This window comes from Indicator indicator, chromosome 15, assembly GCF_027791375.1.
Source record: "Indicator indicator isolate 239-I01 chromosome 15, UM_Iind_1.1, whole genome shotgun sequence".
Taxonomy (NCBI): Eukaryota; Metazoa; Chordata; class Aves; order Piciformes; family Indicatoridae; genus Indicator; species Indicator indicator.
The window spans coordinates 16,809,505-16,830,113 of record NC_072024.1 but is presented as its reverse complement, the minus strand read 5'-3'; the positions used below and the strand labels follow the sequence as shown (position 1 = coordinate 16,830,113).

General features: G+C 47.7%; 1 protein-coding gene across 2 annotated transcripts; it reads left to right on the top strand.

The window, feature by feature from the left end:
- Window positions 1-4,837: 4,837 nt before the first annotated feature.
- Window positions 4,838-12,380, top strand: ALAS1 (5'-aminolevulinate synthase 1). Of its 2 annotated transcripts, XM_054387286.1 has the most exons (10): window positions 4,838-5,059; window positions 5,972-6,176; window positions 7,152-7,301; window positions 7,383-7,605; window positions 8,311-8,495; window positions 9,067-9,246; window positions 9,453-9,617; window positions 10,647-10,915; window positions 11,343-11,505; window positions 12,081-12,380. In XM_054387286.1, exons 1-10 carry the CDS (start codon window positions 4,838-4,840, stop codon window positions 12,239-12,241), a joined length of 1,923 nt encoding a protein of 640 aa, XP_054243261.1. In that variant the 3' UTR covers window positions 12,242-12,380. The 2 variants fall into 2 exon arrangements, with proteins under 2 accessions (XP_054243261.1, XP_054243262.1); XM_054387287.1 differs by lacking the exon at window positions 4,838-5,059 and having other exon boundaries at window positions 6,053-6,176; window positions 7,137-7,301.
- Window positions 12,381-20,609: the final 8,229 nt, after the last annotated feature.

Sequence of the window (20,609 nt, the reverse complement as noted above, 5' to 3'; positions counted from 1 at the left end):
GGGTAAGAAGCCTGCCTGTCTGTGAAGGAGGGGTGCTGCCCAGTCACTCTGCAATGGGGCACATGTGCCTCAGCATTCAGCAGCTCTCCCACCTTGGTCAAATTCTCTGTTGATTGAGAGGGTCCTGTAAAGAAATGAGATTTCCTGTTCTGACATGGAGGGATGACACTGGATCCAAATGAGGAAAATCTGCTGAAGAAATTTAGCATGGGAAGAACTTTTCACCATGTGGCTACTATCACAAGATTAAAATTTTGCCTTAAAAGGTAAACTAAGTTCTATCTAAGAACTGCTGGTCTCAGGACTGGAGGTGGAAGTTCTCAGAGCTAAGCCTGGAATTTAAGCCTGGATTAAATCCAGATGTCAGGATCACATCCACTCCCTTGGAAAATTCAGATCTCGATATAGACAGTGGCCTGTGCATGGGGAGAGGGAATTGTTTTTCTGGCTTGTCCTCTCATGACATTGACTGGGTGGGAAAAAATTAGGAATATGCACAGTTCTGACTTCAGAAGTGGGCAAAAGGGATTAAATGTTGCTAGTGTTGTACAAGCTGAGTGCAGAGGGATTTCTGACTCTTGCTTTTCTCCTAAAGTATCTAAATGTTTTCTTAAAAGCATAAAACTCATTAAAATTCCAGGAACAGAGCTAACAGCTGACAGACGTGAGGTTGGATGAAAGCTACAAACCTATGAATCAAGTTCTGTTTCCAGGAATATTGGACAAACCATGCCTGAAAGAAGAGGGATGGGAGAGAAGCATGGAAGGTAAATTATACCTGAGGCTATATGGTGAACTGGTAACGTGGAAAGAGACATCCTCAGCAGCAGCTCTTTACAGACACCTGCAGAACTCAACTTCACCCTATGGCAGGGGATTTTTCCCATTCTAATTTCTTTCTGAGAAGCACTTTCTACAGCTTCCCATCCACCTCCTTAATTGCTGGAATTTAACCTTATCTTCCCTCTTGCAACTTATTTAGCAAAGAAATGAACAAATCATCAGAATGGAATGGGCTTTAGAAAACTAAAATCAGGAGAGGCTCTTAGGGTAGCAGCATCTTCCTGTCCCTTGCCACTGCATCTCTTTGGCCTCCCAGGCAGATCTGCTTCCTCTGCTAAATCCATCTGGTGCACAGCATCTCAGGTGCCAATGTCAAAATGCAGTTACAGATAAGAGCTACCCACCTTCTGACATAAATATTTGTTGAGCTGGCCATGCTCAAGTTTTTCTCACACCAGTGCTATCCCCTCAGCTTAAGCCATTTTCCTTCTTTATTACATGCTACCCTGCCCACACATACTCACAGGCAGACATTCCTTCTCCCCTGCCCATCATACCTCCATGCCAGGTCTCTCCAGACAGGCTACAGAAGCCTGCTTTCTCCTTCAGGATGGGTTCCCAATTCCCTGTGGGCTGCTAAGGTACTGCCCTTTCTCACAGTCTGAAGTTCTCCTTCTGGAGTGTAGCAAAGAGCATTTGCCTGGCACTTCATGCTAGTTTCTCCTGAGCCCTGTAGGAAGATGGTAATACATTGCCACAATTAACATCTTTAAATACTATTTAATTAATCCACTGAAGCCCTAAGAAATTTTAATTAAAGGCAGCTTTATTAGTATTTACTTCACCTTCAACATGTAAGCTCTGGCTGGCAGAATTTCCAAAGGGAGGAAACTGGCAGAGCAGTGGACAAGACACCCTTTCTCCCCAACTTTTCCTCACTCTGTAAATCCCAGAGCTCACAACCATCTCTGTACACTGACAAGGACACGTTCCTTCAGCAGCTCTCCAAGATGAGGGTCAAGTTAATGTCATTCCATTGCTATTTAGATCTGCGCAGTTCCTGTCATCTACAAGGTTAGGTAAATTCACCACAACCAAGCTCTGAAGTGTTATTGAGGGGTCTGATTAAGAGCACAGATTGCAGGGAAGTCTGACAGGAAAAATGAAGAGTTCTGCTCCACTCAGAGACCTCCATATCATAGCCAAGGTTCCTGTGTCTCAGCTGCCAACCTTGAAAGGTCTGTGTAAAAAGCAGATGCTCTTCAGGCTTCAGACTCCACATCCAGTTCCGAATACGGAACCAGAAGTTTCTGAAGTCCATCAGCAAAGCAGACTCATGCAATTCATCTCTCAGCTTTGCAACATGGCAAGATATTGCTGTTAAGATTATCAGGATGAAGAAAGATTATCACATTTTTGTGGCGGGTGTCCAGGCAGAAGAGCTCTGCATCCTGTTGCAGCACTCTGCCAGTACATGTTGCACACTGCTTTGCTATGGTGCCTCTTAAAACAAAACATATTCCACCTGTCACCTTGAGTTAAAGACCATGGTCAATTAATAAAGGAAAAACAGGAGGAAAAATAGTCAACATGCTTCAAATCAAGCATATGGGAGTTCATTTCTGTTGTTAAAACCAAAACGAATCCAAGGAGCAAGGGAGTAATCCCTTAGGTTTAGACACATACCGTTCTGCTCTAAGCACAGTGGTTAGGTATTTACATGGCAAACGTGTGATGGTTCTTCATTTTTTAAACTAACTGATGTGATACAAAGCTTCAGGGTAAGGAATCAAATGTTGATGATCAGGGGAATGGGGACAGCAGTATTCTGAAACACAGATCAGCTACCTTTAAACTTCATGTGGTAACTATTGTATTTTGAAAAATGCAAATATTTGAGGTGTGCAACTGTAACTGAAAGCCAGTTGCAAAGAGCACTTTTCATGAGCAAATTGAAGTAATAATTTGAAGCACTGTTCTCACATTACTAAATGACCGAGGCTTTTGTTATCATAACTGCTACATAGGCTCAGATTAAATACCATAGCCTTAGTTTAATCATTTATTTAACAAAACTATCTAGTTTTACAATGCCCACTAATGAAAGACTGTTTCTTAATGATCATTTCTACACCACATTGCTGGAATAATGAATTGAATTGTTTAAGATCTAAGCACCTAGACTTATTATACAACATTGTCTTTAATTCCTAACAAGCAGGAAGTGAACTGTGTTTAAAGCCCTACTAACACCCAAATCCCATGTCCTGCTTTGTCAAGTCCTATCTACTTTTTGCAGGGGCCCCTCAAGGAGTACACGAGGGCAGAAGCCTGTCCCGTCTCCTACCTCAGAGCTTGGTACCGTGCTGGAGTTGGCAGCAAGTCTGCCATTTGACTATGGTTTAAGGCTGCCTTCCTCTTAATCTACTTATTCAGATCACAAAGCCTGCACACTGCAGCCAGCACCCTCAAAGCAAGTCAGCAATGAAGAGAGAAGGGTTAGGCAATGATCCCACAGGTCTTCCCCCTGCTCCCCGACAGAAGGGTTATCTAAAGATTAATTTGCAACAAGCAAATACTGACACAAACATTTTCTGAATGCCTTTTACTAAGTGCTTTCTAATGCAAACTTGAGTTCAGCAACCACAGTTCTGAGGAGGTTTTGCATTTCCCTAATCACTCTATTACGAACACCTTCTAGTAATTACAAGTGACTACATACAAGACACAAGTCCAGTAGGAGCAAACTTTAAAAGAGCTCTCCTCAAAACTCTGCACCTGTTACAGAAATCACTCCTGCCTCAAAGTGCCTGAGCCAGGTTTTGGCTGGCTGAGGGATGCAAGGCCAAGAGAGGCAGCTCTCTGCCCAAACCCTGCCTTCCATGAAATCACTGTTTCATAAGAGGAGAAAAAAACGCGTCAGCATCGTTCTTCTCCATTCCTTCCACACTTCAGCAGTCAGTATGAGCTTACAGGAATCACTACTGCTGTAGCTCAGATGACCAGATATATAAGGACAGCTCCTTTTATCACTACACACCCCTAAATATTCTTTTTAAACAAATAAACTTTAATATCCATTGCAAACCACAGGATCCAGGATTTTTACTTGCTGCTGTCGTTCCCACAAGAGCCTTATCTTCAACCCCCGGGGCAATGGCGCCACGCTTCAAAAACACAGCAGTGGAAGCCTGACCCATCACCGACAGAGAAACTGACTCGTACAGGCTGTAGGCAAAATAAGAGGGGTTCAGGATTCCACCGCCACCAGTGAGACCAGCCGGTGCTTTCCGCAGCCCTGTGCGGAATCTGCAGGGAGCCAGGTGTGTTCAGGAAGCAGGTGCGGAGGATGAGCCTGAGCAGCGCCGGGGCTCCCCGCAGAGCTGACTCAGAGCTCCTGATTTCTAATGAACAGCCACACCAGGCGCCCCCGGATCCACTGTCCTGCGAGTAAGGACTCCGATACTTCTGGGAAACGTGCGTGGGATAGCCAGGGGCTGAGAGGAAACCCAGAGCAGCACAACTACCTGCCTCTTCCTCCCGTGTGGGCCATGCCCCTACTGCGGGCGCCTCCTCATAGACCCTGGGGCTGGCTGCCCCTCTCTATCCCCTCACACACAGTCCCAGCACCTATTCAGTTCTCCTCCGTGCCCTCACAACTCCTCCATCCCCTCACGGCACCCCGCGAGCAGCCTAAGCCCCCTCCGGCCCGTCACAGAGTCCCGGGACCCCCTCCAACCCTGCGAGGGCAACCCAGCGCCGCCTGCATCCTTTCACGTCCCCCCAGGACTCCTCTGATCGCTCACAAAACGCTCGAGACCCGCTCCAGTCCCTCCTCCCCTCCCAGCAACCGCAGCAGGCACCACCAGTCCCACACAGCCCGTTCCGCGCCTGCGCAGCGTGGCGGCGAGGGAGGCGCAGCGCGCCTGCGCGGTGACGGCCGGACTATATAGGCAGCGGCGGAGGGGTCGGGGACGGCTGTGTGATCCGCTGTCGGGGTCTCGCTTCCTCATTTGCCGGTGACGTCCTGTCGAGTGTCGTTCAGGCGGTGAGAATGGAGGCGGTGGTGCGGCGCTGCCCGTTCCTGGCCCGCGTCTCGCAGGCCTTCCTGCAGAAGGCTGGGCCCTCCCTGCTCCTCTACGCCCAGCACTGCCCCCGCATGATGGAGGCAGCGCCCCCGGCCGCCGCCCGCACGCTGGCCACGTCTGCAGCCCGGGGGCAACAAGCGGAGGAGGAGACCCCCGCGACCCGGCGGGGTGAGTACGGCCGGAGGAGAGCTCCGGGCCGCGTCTGGGGTGGGCGGTGGGGCGTCAGGCTGGGTCACGGGGAGGCGTCCTAAGGACAGACCTTGTCACCTTTGTATGTAGATGTCAGATATAGAGGGAAACTTCTGGAATAGGCAGCTTCGAGAGAAGGGTTGCTCACTCCTTTACATGTCTCTGGTGATTAAACATGGGCTCAAATAAAAAATCGGCCCGTTCGGCTGTCCTGCAGCCAGCTCTGACTGGGGATCCATGATCCTGAATCAGAGGTGAGGCCTCTTCCGCTTGAGCAGCTCTTCACCCGGGAACGTTCCCGGGGATTCTCGCCCTGATTCTCAGGGGAATCACAGATCGTTAAGAGTTGGAAGGGACCTCCAGAGATCGAGTCCAACGGGCTTGCCAGAGCAGGATCACCTAGGGCAGGTCACACAAACACATACAGGCAGGTTTTGAACGTCTCCAGACAAGGAAGCTCCCCAACCTCGCTGGGCAGCCTGTTCCAGTGCTCCTTCACCCTCAGTGTAGAGAAGTGTCTCCTCGTGTTGAGGCAGAACCTCCTGTGTTGTAGTTTGTATCCATTGTACCTTGTCCTATCACTGGGCACCACTGAAAAGAGACTGGCAGCAGAGGAAGGACTGATGGCTGAATAGCCCAACTCCAGAAAAGAGAATCTCCCCTTTGGGAGCAAAAGCAAGATACTGGTTTTTTTTCCCCCTTAGAGGGTACATCTAGCATCTTAAATCAGATGCCCCTTGGGTGTTACTGGGATCTCCTGCTTGTATAAGTGATGTGTAATGTAATTGCTTAAGTTTTAAATAGTTCTGAATGGATATGTCAAATTAAATGTGAAGGTAATGGATGGAAAACCTTAAGACAATGTATGAAAATGATGAAGCTGACATACTTTCCCTTTTCTGCCCTCAGAGGCTAAAAATGCCAAAGAGGTGGCCCAAGAGAATGCAGATGGAACCCAGCCACCTACTGACCACCCACCTGCTGTTACTAGCCATGGCTCTGCTACCAAATGCCCATTCCTGGCAGCTCAGATGAATCACAAGAACAGTAATGTCTTCTGCAAAGCTAGCCTAGAGCTCCAGGAAGATGTGCAGGAAATGCAGGTAGACAGGAAAGGTATGTACTGTGTGCACTGAAGTGTGGGTGCCTCCCCAGAACTTCTGGTGCCTGACTTGACCCTGTAGTGTGACAAGTCTAACAGTCATCACTTAAATGATGTAAGGTAGGATTATGGGAGACTGCAATAAAAAGCTGTTGCAGAATGTAAGTGTCAAGGGCATACCTACGGTATTGTGGAGCATTTCCCCTGGGTGATTTTGGGTGTGGGAATACCATGTGCTGTAGTTTGGTGTGCTAGGTCTAAACGTGTGACTCGAGCTGTGCTGTTCACACCCAAAGTAAGATGCTCAGAACTGAAGAAAGCTTTACCAGGGTGCTGATATAGATAAAGGTGGTATATCCAGAGGTGGAAGAAACTGAGTTGTAGTGCTAAGCAAGTACTAGCACAAATCCTAACTGGAAAAGAAGAAATGGGAATATTTCTTTGTTTATGGAACTAAAGGGTGTTGCCTGGCTTACAGTACTGATACAGAAGAGCTGTCCTTCAAAGGAACTTTTTTCACTGGTACCAGTAAAGCCTTGCTTGTCTATCTCAGGAAGCATATTTTTACTAATGTGTATTTTCTGTTTAAAAAAAAAAAAAATCTGTGCTAGTAGAAGAAAATACTGAATGAAAAGGAAGCAGCTGACTAGAATTCTGCTTTCAGCTAGGTGTGTACCAGCTCTTTAAACAAATGCTTTAGCTGTATAGAGTGGTTATCTGAGTCATGGTGAACTAAATATGTTGTAAGAAAAAATACATGTTGTAACCAATATACATGTAATTAATTAGTAAGGCTTTCCTTTTGTCTCACACAATGCAAAACTGTAAGCAAATAGTTGATCCTGTCAGGGACATATGGATTTCAGTGCTTGCTTACTAAAGAATAACGAGTTAAAGTTACTCGAAATGTTTGTTGTGCTGAATTCAATTTAATCAGTTTGAAACAAAAGCAAATTCTCTGGAATTCATTACAGTGTCTGCAGGTACAGAATTTGCCAAAATACCAACTGCTTCCACAGTGAGGAACACTGAGTTGGAGGGAGAAGAAAGGAGTGACTTGCTCAAAAAGTTTAAGGACATTGTGCTGAAGCAAAGACCAGAAAGTGTCTCTCATCTGCTTCAGGATAACTTGCCCAAATGTAAGACTGTCTGGCTGAGCCCCCACAGGCCTGGTCTCTTGTGATTATTTCCTGGGTGCTTAAGCCTCTGTCTCGTTTCAGCGGTATCCACCTTCCAGTACGATCAGTTCTTTGAGAAGAAGATTGATGAAAAGAAGAAGGATCACACCTACCGAGTGTTCAAAACAGTGAACAGGAAGGCACAGATCTTCCCCATGGCAGATGACTACACTGATTCTCTGATCACCAAGAAGGAGGTGTCTGTGTGGTGCAGCAATGATTACCTGGGGATGAGCCGTCACCCCCGTGTGTGTGGAGCAGTTATGTGAGTAGTCTCATATGAAGAGGCAGTTTCGAGCTATAGGGCCCTGCAGAAGCTTTTGTGGGAAGGCTTCTGAAGAATTGATTTCTGTACTTTGCCCCATAAGATGCTTCTGTGTTGTAGTGTGGTGGGCTGAAGTTCCCCACCCACATTAACAACTCTTCTTGGTAGATAATTAAGCTTATGCTCTTCTCCTGAGCTAGGGTAGGTAAAGTCCATAGCTCCAGGGCTGCACTACCTCTGTCAGTCACTGGCCCTGCTCCTTGGGTTTTCACAGAATAAACCAGGTTGGAAAATACCTTCAAGATCATCAAACCCAACCTGTCACCCAACACCATCTAATCAACTAAACCATGGCACTAAGTGCCTCATCCAATCTTACTTGAAACACTTCCACACTTCCAGGGAGGGTGAATCTACCACCCCCCTGAGCAGCCCATTCCAATGGCCAATCACTCTTTCCTTAAAGACCCTCAAATATTACCAGATAAACTGGATGGTATATTGCAGCTGTACTTGGTAACTGCTTTCTTAACTTACTGGATCCCTGAGTTGCACAGGTTGCTTGAAGGTCTCAAACCTAACAGCTGCTTGTTGCAGCCAGTCCCTTGTTAGCACAATACTGGTTTTGTACTATAACATTTTCAGCAATGAGGCTTCACTCATGTCATACAGCAGTGCTAATGCCTCTCTTTGGGCCCTCTGTAGGGATACACTGAAACAACATGGTGCTGGAGCAGGAGGCACAAGAAATATTTCAGGAACAAGTAAATTTCATGTTGATTTGGAAAAAGAGCTGGCTGATCTGCATGGAAAAGATGCAGCACTGCTGTTCTCATCATGCTTCGTAGCCAATGACTCCACTCTCTTCACTCTAGCTAAAATGCTGCCAGGTGAGATCTCAAACCATACCCCTATTTAACACAGAAACACAACCTTATCCTAGGCAGTTAGGAGTACATCTTACAAATGGCTACCCAAAGTGAGGATTTGTCCTTCTCAATCAGCAAAGTATGGCTGGGGGGGAGGGGTTTATGCCATATTCAAATTACATTCAACTTGAGCAAATTATAATAGCAGCTTATACAGACTGAGATTTAGGAACTGCAGAAGGAATTGGACAAAAGGCACAGAGTCTTCTGCTCTTGCATTTAAATGCCACTTGAAAGGCAGCAGGAATTTAGCATTTGCCCACCTGTGGGTGTGAACTTCTCTCTAATGTAAGTTAGAGTTAAATAAAAATATTAAGGACTTGGAAAAAAACTTACTTCCTTAAGCTCAAGCTCATGTGAAACACCTGAAATAAGCCTTAAATATTGTTACTTCATGATCTGCAACTTGCTCTTTTAATCGAGAGCATTACTTTCTCAAACACGCTACCCTGAACGCTTCCCATGCATCCAGGGATGCTGGAAATCACTTAATGCTTTCTGTGCTTGAATTCTAACTGGGCTATTTCCTCAGGCTGTGAGATCTACTCTGATTCTGGAAACCATGCCTCCATGATCCAGGGGATCCGTAACAGCAGGGTGCCAAAACACATATTTCGACATAATGATGTCAACCACCTCCGAGAACTCCTGAAGAAATCTGATCCATCTACCCCTAAAATTGTTGCATTTGAAACTGTCCACTCAATGGATGGTAAGTTGACACCAAACTCTTCTCTTTCCTTCCAGTGTGACTAGTACTCTGATCATCTGTATTTTAGGTTGAGAAGTGCAGAGCTATAAGGTTTTACATGAAAGTAGTCTTCTGAAGGGCCTTGTGTTTGGGGGTACCCCTGGTATTTTACCCAAGCTGAGTATCCCAAGAATCCTAAATTACTGGTCTCTTGCTTTGGTTCCTAGGTGCAGTCTGCCCTCTGGAAGAGCTGTGTGATGTGGCCCATGAGCATGGGGCAATCACTTTTGTAGATGAAGTGCATGCTGTGGGGCTGTATGGAGCTCGAGGTGGCGGTATAGGAGACCGGGATGGAGTCATGCACAAGATGGACATCATCTCTGGAACGCTCGGTATGTGTGGTCTGGCACTTCTACAGAAGCTAAGGCAACAAAGCTGCTGAGCAGACAAATTAAGTGGGTTAACTCAAAATCAGTCTATTCAAATGAACTTGCTAAAGGCTGTTGGGGGCAAGAGTTTTTCAGAAAGCTCAGAGGATTTGGCTGTGCCCTGCAGTTTGAAAAGCTTGCATTAAGCTCCTTACACTGCCTCAGAAATCAGTTAAGTTAGCATTGGGCTTTTCCTTTAAACAAGCTCCAATGGCATATTATACAATTCCAGAATAAATTCAGGTGAGAGTGCTAGTAGGGTAGTATTCTATATTTAGTAGTACTTAGTTCTTTTATGTGCAGTGGAGTGCTCCTAATCTAGAAACCTGAGATGGGGAGTTACGTAAAGGGATTTGGCAAGTACTGAAGCAACTGCTATTATCTGAGTAAAATACAGGCTTAGGAGTAAGTTTACTGCTGCAAATTGGAGAGCTGTTTAAACATCTTCCAATATGTAAATAAAACTTACTAGGGAAGTTCCTGGCTTTGAAACTGAAATCTTGAGTTTCACCCTAACAGAAACAAACATTCACTAGACACCCTAATTCTCTCTGCAGCTGTGTTATGGTCCCTGAACATTTGGAAAGGGGGGGCTTTTGTGTGCTCTTAGCAGCACAGACTATTTATAGCATCTCTGGAACCAGATTATTTTAAATCTGCTGAAAGACTTAGTGTTGATCACTTGGGGTCACTACTGAAGTGTGTGCTTGATGATTTGGCTTATTAGATCTTCCTCAATCAGAACCTGAGTGTTTGGGTCTTGAACTGTCTATGCTGTGTAATAACTAGATCCATGTTACCAGGATTGGCTTACAAAGCTGTAACATGTGCTGAGTAAATACAAGCTTAGTGAGGGGGGCCTAGAGTTGTTGCCTGCCACGAGTACAGTGAGTATGTAGTCACAACTCATTCCTTCAACTGAAAGGTTATAATACTTCAGTACTGTTCTGATGGGTGGAAAGACTAAGCTTGACTGCCTCTTTCTTTCCCCAGGCAAAGCATTTGGTTGTGTAGGAGGATACATCTCCAGTACAAGCTCTCTGATAGACACCGTTCGTTCCTATGCTGCTGGCTTTATTTTCACCACCTCCCTGCCACCCATGCTCCTGGCTGGTGCCCTGGAGTCTGTCCGAACCCTGAAGAGTGCGGAGGGGCAAGTTCTGAGGCGCCAGCACCAACGCAACGTGAAGCTGATGAGACAGATGCTGATGGATGCAGGGCTTCCTGTGGTGCACTGCCCCAGTCACATCATTCCAGTAAGGGTGAGTACTCTTAACCTGGGACAGTGGTGCCTGTTTTCACATCCATGACAGCATTACGCTTTCAGGTATTAGTTCTGAACTTTGGGAATGTCAGCTGTGCCAGGAGTCTGGCCTTAGCTGACCTCAGCTTGCTATAAATGCTGTGAAGCAGAAGGACAGTGTTTGAAACCCACAGCCTAACAGTATACAGGAAGGAAGACTGGGAAGAATTTAGGTATAAAGAGCTACCTGCCCAGGCTTATGCCCAGAGAGGGCCTACAGCACAGACTTAGCTCTTTTCTGCTGTATGTGCTACTTATAGTAGCACAAGGACTCACTTAGTCCTGTGATTCTTGTGGCTAGATAAGTTGGGCTGACAGTTTTGCCATTGTGCATGTTTTGGGTTTGGTTTTGGTTTCTTTTGGTAACTCTAAGTCTTCAACTTTAGGTTGCAGATGCTGCTAAAAACACAGAGATCTGTGACAAGCTGATGAGCCAGCACAGCATCTATGTCCAAGCAATCAACTACCCCACAGTTCCCCGTGGAGAAGAACTGCTACGTATTGCCCCTACGCCTCACCACACCCCACAGATGATGAGTTATTTTCTTGGTGAGTGGATTCTTGCATCAGTGCAATGAAAATATTGGGTTGACTGTGCAGTCTTTGTACTGAAGTTGAGATGAGGAAATAACTTCAGTTTCAGATGTCACTAGCTGAACAGTGTCTTCCCACTTCAGCACATAATTCTGCACTGAACATGCTTTGAGCATGACCTGTGAAGGCCAGCACACTATGGCCTGGAACAGGTTGTGCAGGAGCACTGCAGTTCTGTACCCAGCCAGTGCTGTCACAGCCACCTCTGCTGGGGCTCTGCTTGTGCACTGTCCAAACCAATCTTCATTTGTTACATGGGGGCCAAAGAAATCTGCCCTCCTTGGCTGAGCTGTTAACCTGGCTTAGACACTGATCTCTCCAGGGAAAGTGTTTGGTCTTGTCAGACTAGTATGAGGATAGCTGAGACTTAGTTTCAGTCCAGTCACCTTACCCAAGGTAAATTATGGCACAGTGAATTCCTGTTATCCCTCATTTGCTAGGAGAATAGGTATGTGGACACTTCTGCTGCTTCTCTTAAGCAACCTCCTGTCTTAAGCTTTGATCTTAATGAACTTTTCTGTTCATAACAGAAAAACTGCTGGCTACATGGAAGGATGTTGGCCTGGAGCTGAAACCACATTCATCAGCTGAATGCAACTTCTGTAGAAGACCCCTACATTTTGAAGTGATGAGTGAAAGGGAAAGATCCTACTTCAGTGGCATGAGCAAACTAGTATCTGTCAGTGCATGAAAGTAAGGGTGTTAGCTGTGTTCTTGTCTAGTTCCAGTACCCAGTAATATTTTTAAATTGCTTAAGTATTTTAATCATAGTTTAAGCATTAAGCTCTGAAAATAAATTTCTGGAGCCATTATGCCCACTTGTGCTTGTTTGTTTCTCTATCTTCTCTAAGTGAAACTTGGAAATGTCAGTGGTTGGAATAAAAACAGTCTGCAGCTTCCTGCCCTTCAGCTGAAGTACTGTCTCCTCACTGAGCATGTGCTCCAAGGGATGGGTTTATTTCTGATGAGAAATTTAGTATGTGTAGCTCCTCCTGAGCTTGCCTGAAAGCTCTTAAAGGTGCAGCTCTAGTGCCACATGCACATTGAAAGCATATGCTGCTGTAGAAATGCTGTGTAACAAGCCTTCACCCATGTTTTTGGAGGCAGGCATTTAGAATCTGCCCTTCTAGATGCTGTCTCCCCCTACTGCCACATTATTCCTTTGCCCACAACCATTCCTGCTGTGGTATTTAGTGTGGTGGTCACTACTAAGATGAAAGTAGTGCTACTGGGGTTTAGTGAGTGATGTTTTCTGTCAGTCACAAAAGCAATGGGGCTGGGGAAGGAGGGCATGTTTAACACTACAGGTGGTAAATGGCTGGCTGTGCAGCTTCAAGTCTGCATGATCAGCTCTCCAGTGCACAGTGTGAAAGCTGCTTCTCAGTAAAAGACTCTTAATAGGTCTCAGACATCAGTCATTGTAAGAGGATATCAGTGCTGCTTTTGCCACTCTCTGAAAACTTGGGCCTGTTGCCTAGTTGCTATGCTATTTATGAAGAGCAAGGGCATGCTTTGAAGAGCAGAAATTAATTTTGTAGGTGTATGCCTGTACTTGGAGGTCAATATAGGCATAAAGGCAAGAGCAAATCACTAAACTGCTTGCTTCATGCACATCTAATAACTGCTGCAGGCAAGCTTCCCCAAGGCCCTGAACAGGTACTCTTAATTCCCATGTGTAGCAGGCCAATCTCCTGGCACTGCCTGTTGCTATCCTGCTCACAGACATACTGGAGGTCTTTTTAGAAACAGTGGGGAGACAGAGGCCCAACTTAAAGCAAAATTACCATCTTCACCCACTAGAAGTCATGAGTGACAGTTTAGCATATGCTGAAGCACACTGCCCTTCTCAGAGGAATTCTTGTTAAAATGTTTGATGTCCCAGGCACTCAAGCTGCTTTTAAAAGCTCTTTGCCAGGCAGTAGAGTGGCTGCTGCCTCAGTCCTGCACAGGTGTTGTGTGGGAGAGAGGAAGCTCTCCACTGTCAGGCTATAGGATTAACCTGGTGATGTTGCACTGTTGCTATGCAAGGCAGTTCATGAACTGGCATGCTCCAACTCAGCCACCAGATGTCAGAGGTGCAAGTGATTGCACAGCTGATCAAGTGGATTTGCTTTTACATGTTGTGACATTATTCTGATCTTACTGAGGCAAGTCCCTCTGGGGAGGGACCTTTTAGGATATCAGGTAGTGATAGGGCTAGGGGGAATGGAGTAAAGCTGGAAGTGGGGAGATTCAGACTGGATGTGAGGAAGAAGTTCTTCCCCATGAGAGTGGTGAGAGCCTGGAATGGGTTGTCCAGGGAGGTGGTTGAGGCCCCATCCCTGGAGGTATTTAAGGCCAGGCTGGATGAGGCTCTGGCCAGCCTGATGTAGTGTGAGGTGTCCCTGCCCATGGCAGGAGGGTTGGAACTGGATGATCCTTGTGGTCCCTTCCAACCCTGACTGATTCTATGATTCTAAGTTCAGTGCTACCCAAGGGGAAACACCACTGCACCCTACCTGCCTTACCATGAGCAGTTCATGGCCTAGGACTGGATGCATATGCACCTCCAGAAGAGAGCTGTTCTGTGCCTTAGGCTCTGTTACTACGTTCTCTGGAGACATCATCAAGTGAAATCCACAGATCCTACATCAGCCTCTCCTAGAACAGTGTCCCTAGCACCATAATGTGCCACTCCAAACTGCTGCTGAGTGCTGCAGGTGTGTGGGATGGCAACTCCTGCTGTGTCATACACATCTATAACCTGACAGCACAAGCTTACTTGGCAGTTCTAGTTTCTCCACTAAAAGCACTCAGCCCAGTTCATAAGCTAAGCTTTTTCTTCTAGTTTTTATAGCAACTGCTTTATACTCTGAAAGCAGAAGAGAAAAAAAGATACAGAAAGGGTCCAGCTATCAGAAACTTCAAAAATTATTCCTAATTGGTCACAGGAGAGAACTAAATCCCAAGATTCAAGGCTAGCAACCTTTGAAATGGCAGGAGCACAACAAACCTTGGCACGTGGCAGTTGGTACCTCCTCACCCGTTAACATCAGATGTGAGAACTTACCTTCAGTTCTGGTGCTGGCAAACAAGGGTGTGAAAGCAGAAGCAGTATGGGATGAGAGGCCAGCAGAAATCCATCACTTAACTGCAAAAGAAGACAAATCCAATGACACATAGGAAGGATGAATTGCCCTCCCCCTACCTCTCTCCCCCCAGTGAAAAGAACAAAGAATGAAAAACCAGACACATATTGTTTCCCAGCAAACAAAGCTTCAATGGTGGGTTGCATAACTAGGGACTGTTACATAAACTTTACTTTGGTTTCTGGAAGTATAATAAAGAAAATAATCAGTAAAAGATGTTTAAAGACTGAGACAAATGGTGGCAGTGGCAGAGTAAGCAACTGAGAACACAGCTGTAAAGCCACTGCTGGCATTCGTCTGGGACAGAAATAATGTATCCAGCTGAACACCACATAGCCCTAAACTCAAACCCTCCTCCATCTCTCAGCCTATTTGCACAACGGAGGAACCTCAGGCAGTAGAGGCACAGTGACAGCATCCCAATTGCAATGAGGGGCAAGTGTTCCCTGTTGCTGGGAAGACACATCAGGAGGATGCCCTTCCTGCCATGGCCAGGAACACATGCTAGGCTAGACAAGCTGTGGTGTCTTCCACCCCTTCAATCCCTCTTCCACCTGTCTGCAGCATGGTCCCAGGGGGCTGAGATTGCTAATTTGCAAGCTGCTAGTGTTCAGGAAGCTTTTGGGGGCCTCAGTTTTCCACCAAGCCCCTTGCCATGTGCTGTAGATGGTTGGAAATAACCCACAAGTTCAGTCCAGAAGGAGGAAACCAGCATGATGAGCTCATGACCTTTGTTTCTTTAGGCAACTGGACTGAAAATAGCCCAGCAGGCTGGGGGCAGCCTCCCCCACTGGACTTTGCTGCAGGAGAGGGAGGATGCTGTCCAAGCTGTTGGGCTGTTGCTGCTAACCCATGATGCAAGAGTCTTTCACTGGCCTTACCCAGCCCCAGTTGCCCCTTGCTGAAACAGAGTCATAAATTGTCAGGGTTGGAAGGGACCTCAAGGATCATCCAGTTCCAACCCCGTGCTGTGGGCAGGGACACCTCACATTAGATCAGGTTGCCCAGAGCCACATCCAGCCTGGCCTTAAAAACCTCCAGGGATGAGGCTTCTACCACCTCCCTGGGCAACCTGTTCCAGTGCCTCAAGGGAACTGCAGGGAAATAAATATCCTGAAAACCATTCCTAGCTCCTGCTTTTCCTCTTGCTTCTTTCAGCCATTAAACCCACCCTGTTTCCTAGCCAGCAATAGTAGTAGTAATAATAACAATAACAGGCATGTTATCAACACCACCAAATTCACAGCTCTGGTCTCCCTGGAGCCTTGCACCCATTTACTTTGGGGCACATCTCTCACAGTGCACCTCTCAGCAGCCATGTTTGCAAGGGTTTCTCTCCTGTCGTGGAGAGGACCACACATCCCATGTCTGCTCCCCATGCCAGAGCTTTAAAAGCCCCATGAGCTTCCTGATATCTGCAGGTCAGGGAAGAGGCTCCTGCCTGGTGCATTTCTCTCCGGGTGTGTTCAGGCCCTGAAAGACTTTTCCTTTCCTGCTCCCAAAAAGCAAACCTATGCTCTACTCCTCTGAAAAATCCAGGCTGAACTTTTGTTCTCTGGGTGAGCCACCACCTCTTGTGGGCTCCAGGCAGATACATGCAGCAGCTCTCACTCTGAATATCAAATAACATCACAGGTCTGAATCTTCTGCTTTTCTTTCTTGCACATGGGCCACCCAGCCACACATCAGTCTGGGATTATACCTTGAATTGAGACTTGCTTTTAGATAACTTGCATAGCATCAGCTAAGAGTTAAACCATCAGGAAAGACTGCTCATGCCCCTGCCTGGAGGGACAGACAGTGATGGGACAGACAGGGTGTGGTGATCCAGGCAGAAACAAGCTGCTAAGGCAGGGAAACATCCAAGAGGTTAGAGGTCTTAAGTCCTGCCCTTCTTCACAGGGAGCAGGAGACAGCAACCCAGCCCCAAGGTATGGGGTCTTTCCTGATCCCTAGTAGAGCCTGATCTGCTGCTGCTGCTCCCAGGGAGGTGCCAGGCTTTAAGGGCTGAGGAGAAGCCACCCTTCCTAAAGGCACTCACACCCCAGCAAGAGACACTGCCCTGAATCTCTGCCCTAGGTGAGGGCTTGCAAAGGGATGCTGCTGCCACCCTTCTGCATGCTGGTCCCACCAGCCCCAGCACAGGAGCCCTCCCTCCACTGCCTTGTTTGTCCACCTTGGCACAAAGCCCACTTCTTGGCAGGCATGGGGTGAGGCATGCAGAAGGAAGGGAGGGTCAATACCCACACTTGCTGCTCCCCAGAGAAGAGCATCAGGGAGCTCTTTGCAAAGGGGATTGTAAATGGGTCTCCTGCCCTCTGCCAGCAGCTGGCATAGGGGATGCATGTGGAGACTCACCACAAACTGCTAGAGTTTGAGCAGACACCAGCCAGACTGCAGACACTGCCAGCAAAAGGCATCAAAGCCTGATGCAAAGATAACTCCAGGCCCAGAGCTGCTAGCCCAGCACCAGTATGGCTGGTCTCCCAATTACTTAGGATGCTCTGTGCCCCAGCCACCCTCCAGCCTGATCTCAAACCTTCATCATCCCCAGGTTCCTTCCTCCCCACCCACACCCCCCAGGTTTGCACAATGCTAGATATACTCACCTGCTTGGGTAAAAAAAACCCTTCAACTCCTGACCTCCTTCACCCTCCTCCCTGCTGGCTACCAACACCAAGCAGGGCTTCGGGCAGGGTGTGGAGCTCTTGAGGGAGTAAGGGCTCATATATCCCTTTCCCATGGGCACCTGTGGTTACATAGCCCAGATGCCAGGCAGCTCTTTCAATTCACACAATCAGCTTACAGCCAGGTGTAACTCCTTTGCAGATCCTCCCCTTCAGCTCTCAGGGAAACAGAAGCTGAAGGAATTCTCTCTTCTGGGATTTTGCTATTTGCACTTTTTTTACCTGGAAATCCTACAGGGAAAAGCATCCTGCTCCCATCCTTTTCCCTGTGGCTGTCTTGGAGCCCATGAACCCTCATCTGTGAGTCCTAAAATACCTGAGTGCTTGGCTGGCTGTGGGGATGCTCAGCCACATCCACCGGCAGCTCCCTGCCCAGCTCTGGGGGGCCTTGTCCCCTTGCACACATGCCCTGAGGGGCTGCCACTATCTGCCAACCAAACAGAGTTTTTCCAGGCATTGCCTCAAACCCCAGAGCTTTTGGCAGACAGCAGAACATACTTTTTAAACTCAAACTTTAAAAAGAAAGAGATGGGGCAATGATGTGTGTGCTGGGTGTAGGGACATGGGGACATGAGGAAGCAGCCAAGTTTTTGCAGGCTTTAATTTCCCCTGGGAATTGCTTGGTGTTGAGCTGGTTCTGGTTTTGTAATCTGCTTTCCAGAGAGAATCCAGCACATGCAGCCCTTGGTGCTCTGCCTGTCAGCTGTCTGGCTCCTCCTGCACCACTGCAGCACCCTCCCATCCCACGCCATCTATTCTAGTCTGCTAATTTTCCACAGAATTCACAGAGCCCCTCTCCTCTCCACTGGAGCACCTGTCCTGTCAGCACAGGCTGAGATTGTTGGAGTTGTTCAGCCTGGAGAAGAGAAGGTTCTGGGAAGACCTTATTGTGGCCTTCCAGTACCTCAAAAGGGCCCACAGAAAAGCTGTAGTGCATGTAGTGACATGACAAGGTGTAATGGCTTTAAACTGAAAGGTGGTAGATTTAAAGTGGATTTCAGGAAGAAGGTCTTCACTGGTATGGCTACAAGGTTGGGCATCCTCGTGCCCCATTTCTGAAGCTTTCCAGCTGGGCACCTCTGAGATATCCTCACAGTCTTTGTTGTCTTGTCACTGGATGCTGACTGTAAGGAAACATGATCCAAGCTGTCAGGGCTACCTAAACTCAGGGTTCACCTAAACGTGAAGAGCAGTGGCCGCTGTACAGTAAGAAGCCTCTGCCAGGCACAGGAGATGGCTGTCCTGCTGGCCATTAGCTGCTAGAAGAGCTGACTCAAGTTGCTCACAAGTCATCCCAGACCATAAACCTCACACAGTATAAAGAGGGAAGTTTGCTGAGGAGGGAGGAGCTTTCTGCTTGAGCTCCTTGCTTGGACTCCTCCTGACCCTGATTCTCTTCCCTCTGCTCTTGAGAACTGCCTTGCTGTTCAGTGTGGCTGCTGGACCTTTGCTGGGCTGAGAATAACTTCATGTACTTTGTACTGACATTGATACCATTCTGGCTATGTCATTTAATCCATTTTCATTCCAGCCTGTGGGGCTTCTCTCCTTTTCCCCATCTCCATTGGGCTCATCAGGTGGTAGAGCAACTGCTGCAGTTTATCCCCAGATTCAAGCTAAATGTAGACAGTGACCCCTGGGCAAAAGCTCCAACCCTCTGCTTTTTCTAGTGCCATTGGAGTACAGAGCTGGAGCACGATGATGGCTCTTTCTGGAGAGCAGAAAGACAGAAGGGAAACTGCTCAGCAGGGGCCTGCTGTGTCTTGCTCTTCTCCCCTGGGGTTAGGGTGGATCCTGCTCCCTGGGCTACTGTGACGCAGAAACAGCAGCTCCAGTAGGAAGAATCCTTTTCCCTGACACCTCCTGCCCCAAAGCAGCAGGGATTCCCTCATAGAATCATTGAGGCTGGAAAAGACCTCTGAGATCCAGCCTATGACCTAACACCACCACATCAGCTAAACCATGTCACCAGGTGCCACATCCAATCTTTTCTTAAAGACCTCCAGGGACGGCGACTCCCCCACCTCCCTGGGCAGTCCTAATCAACCTTTCTGTGAGAATGTGCTTCCTAATATCCAACCTAAACCTCCCCTGGTGCAGCTTCATACCACACCCTCTTGTCCTGTCACTAGTTGCCTGGGAGAAGAGCCTGACCCCCACCTGACTACAACTTTCCTTTAGGTACTTGTAGAGAGTGACAAGGTCCCATCCAAGTTTCCTCCTCTCCAGGCTGAACACCCCCAGCTCCCTCAGCCTTCCCTCCTATGACTTTCCCTCCAGCCCCCTCACCAGTCTCATCAATCCCTTTGCTCTTGCTAACTGTTAGCCACCAGACTCCACTTTACAGCTGTGCTCCTTGGCTCTCAAGCTTCAGCAGCAGAGCTAACAGCCTCACACATCATATAGTAGCTGCATCAGGAGTTACCACCTGCCCTAGGCTACCAGATCTACAACTGGGACAGGGAAGGCATGGGATGGGTGAGCAGGACTGTGGGGCTTAGGCTGAGGGCTATGCAGAGCCAGGCTGCCCTCAGCACCATGCTGCCTACCTGCATCTGCATCCATCCTTGACACCTACACCAGATGAGGATGCAGGGCAGGATTGGGTGGGATGAGTGGGACAGGAGAGATAGGCTGGGATGAGGTAGGATAGGGTGGGACAGCAGGGCAGGAGGCAAGGGGATCAAGATAGGATAGTCTGGGACAGAGAAGGACAAGATGGGATGGAAGATAGAGAATGGACTGGAGGATGGAGTGGGGTAGGATTGGATGGGGTGGGATGAGAGCCCATCTGGGGATTTGCAGCCTTTGGGCTGCTCTTGGCCATCTCCCCCATGGCCTTGCAGTTGTCCTTTAGCACAGGAAAGGCTTTCATCTTGGGGTGGCTGTGCTGGCAAGGTGCAAAATGGGGGACACCCCTCACTCCCTGTCACTCTTTGGGCAAGTTTAAAAATTACCAAGCACAGAATGTGAGCAGGATTTGAAGGAGGAGGGTGAAGGAGCTTGTCAAACAACACTGGTAGTGTCAGCCCAGGACTGCTAGTGTTTAAATGCAGAGGGAGCTCTCTGGCACAGAGGCTGCTCCCTGTGTACCACCATCCTCCATTCCAAAGGGAAACTCATTTGGGATTGGGGTTTTGTTGTGTTTATTGGTCTGTTTCCCAAACACTTCCCCCCCAGCCCTTTATTTTCCTATGTTTTCCAGCCATCTTCCCAGTCATCCATCTCATCTTGGGCCCTGCCC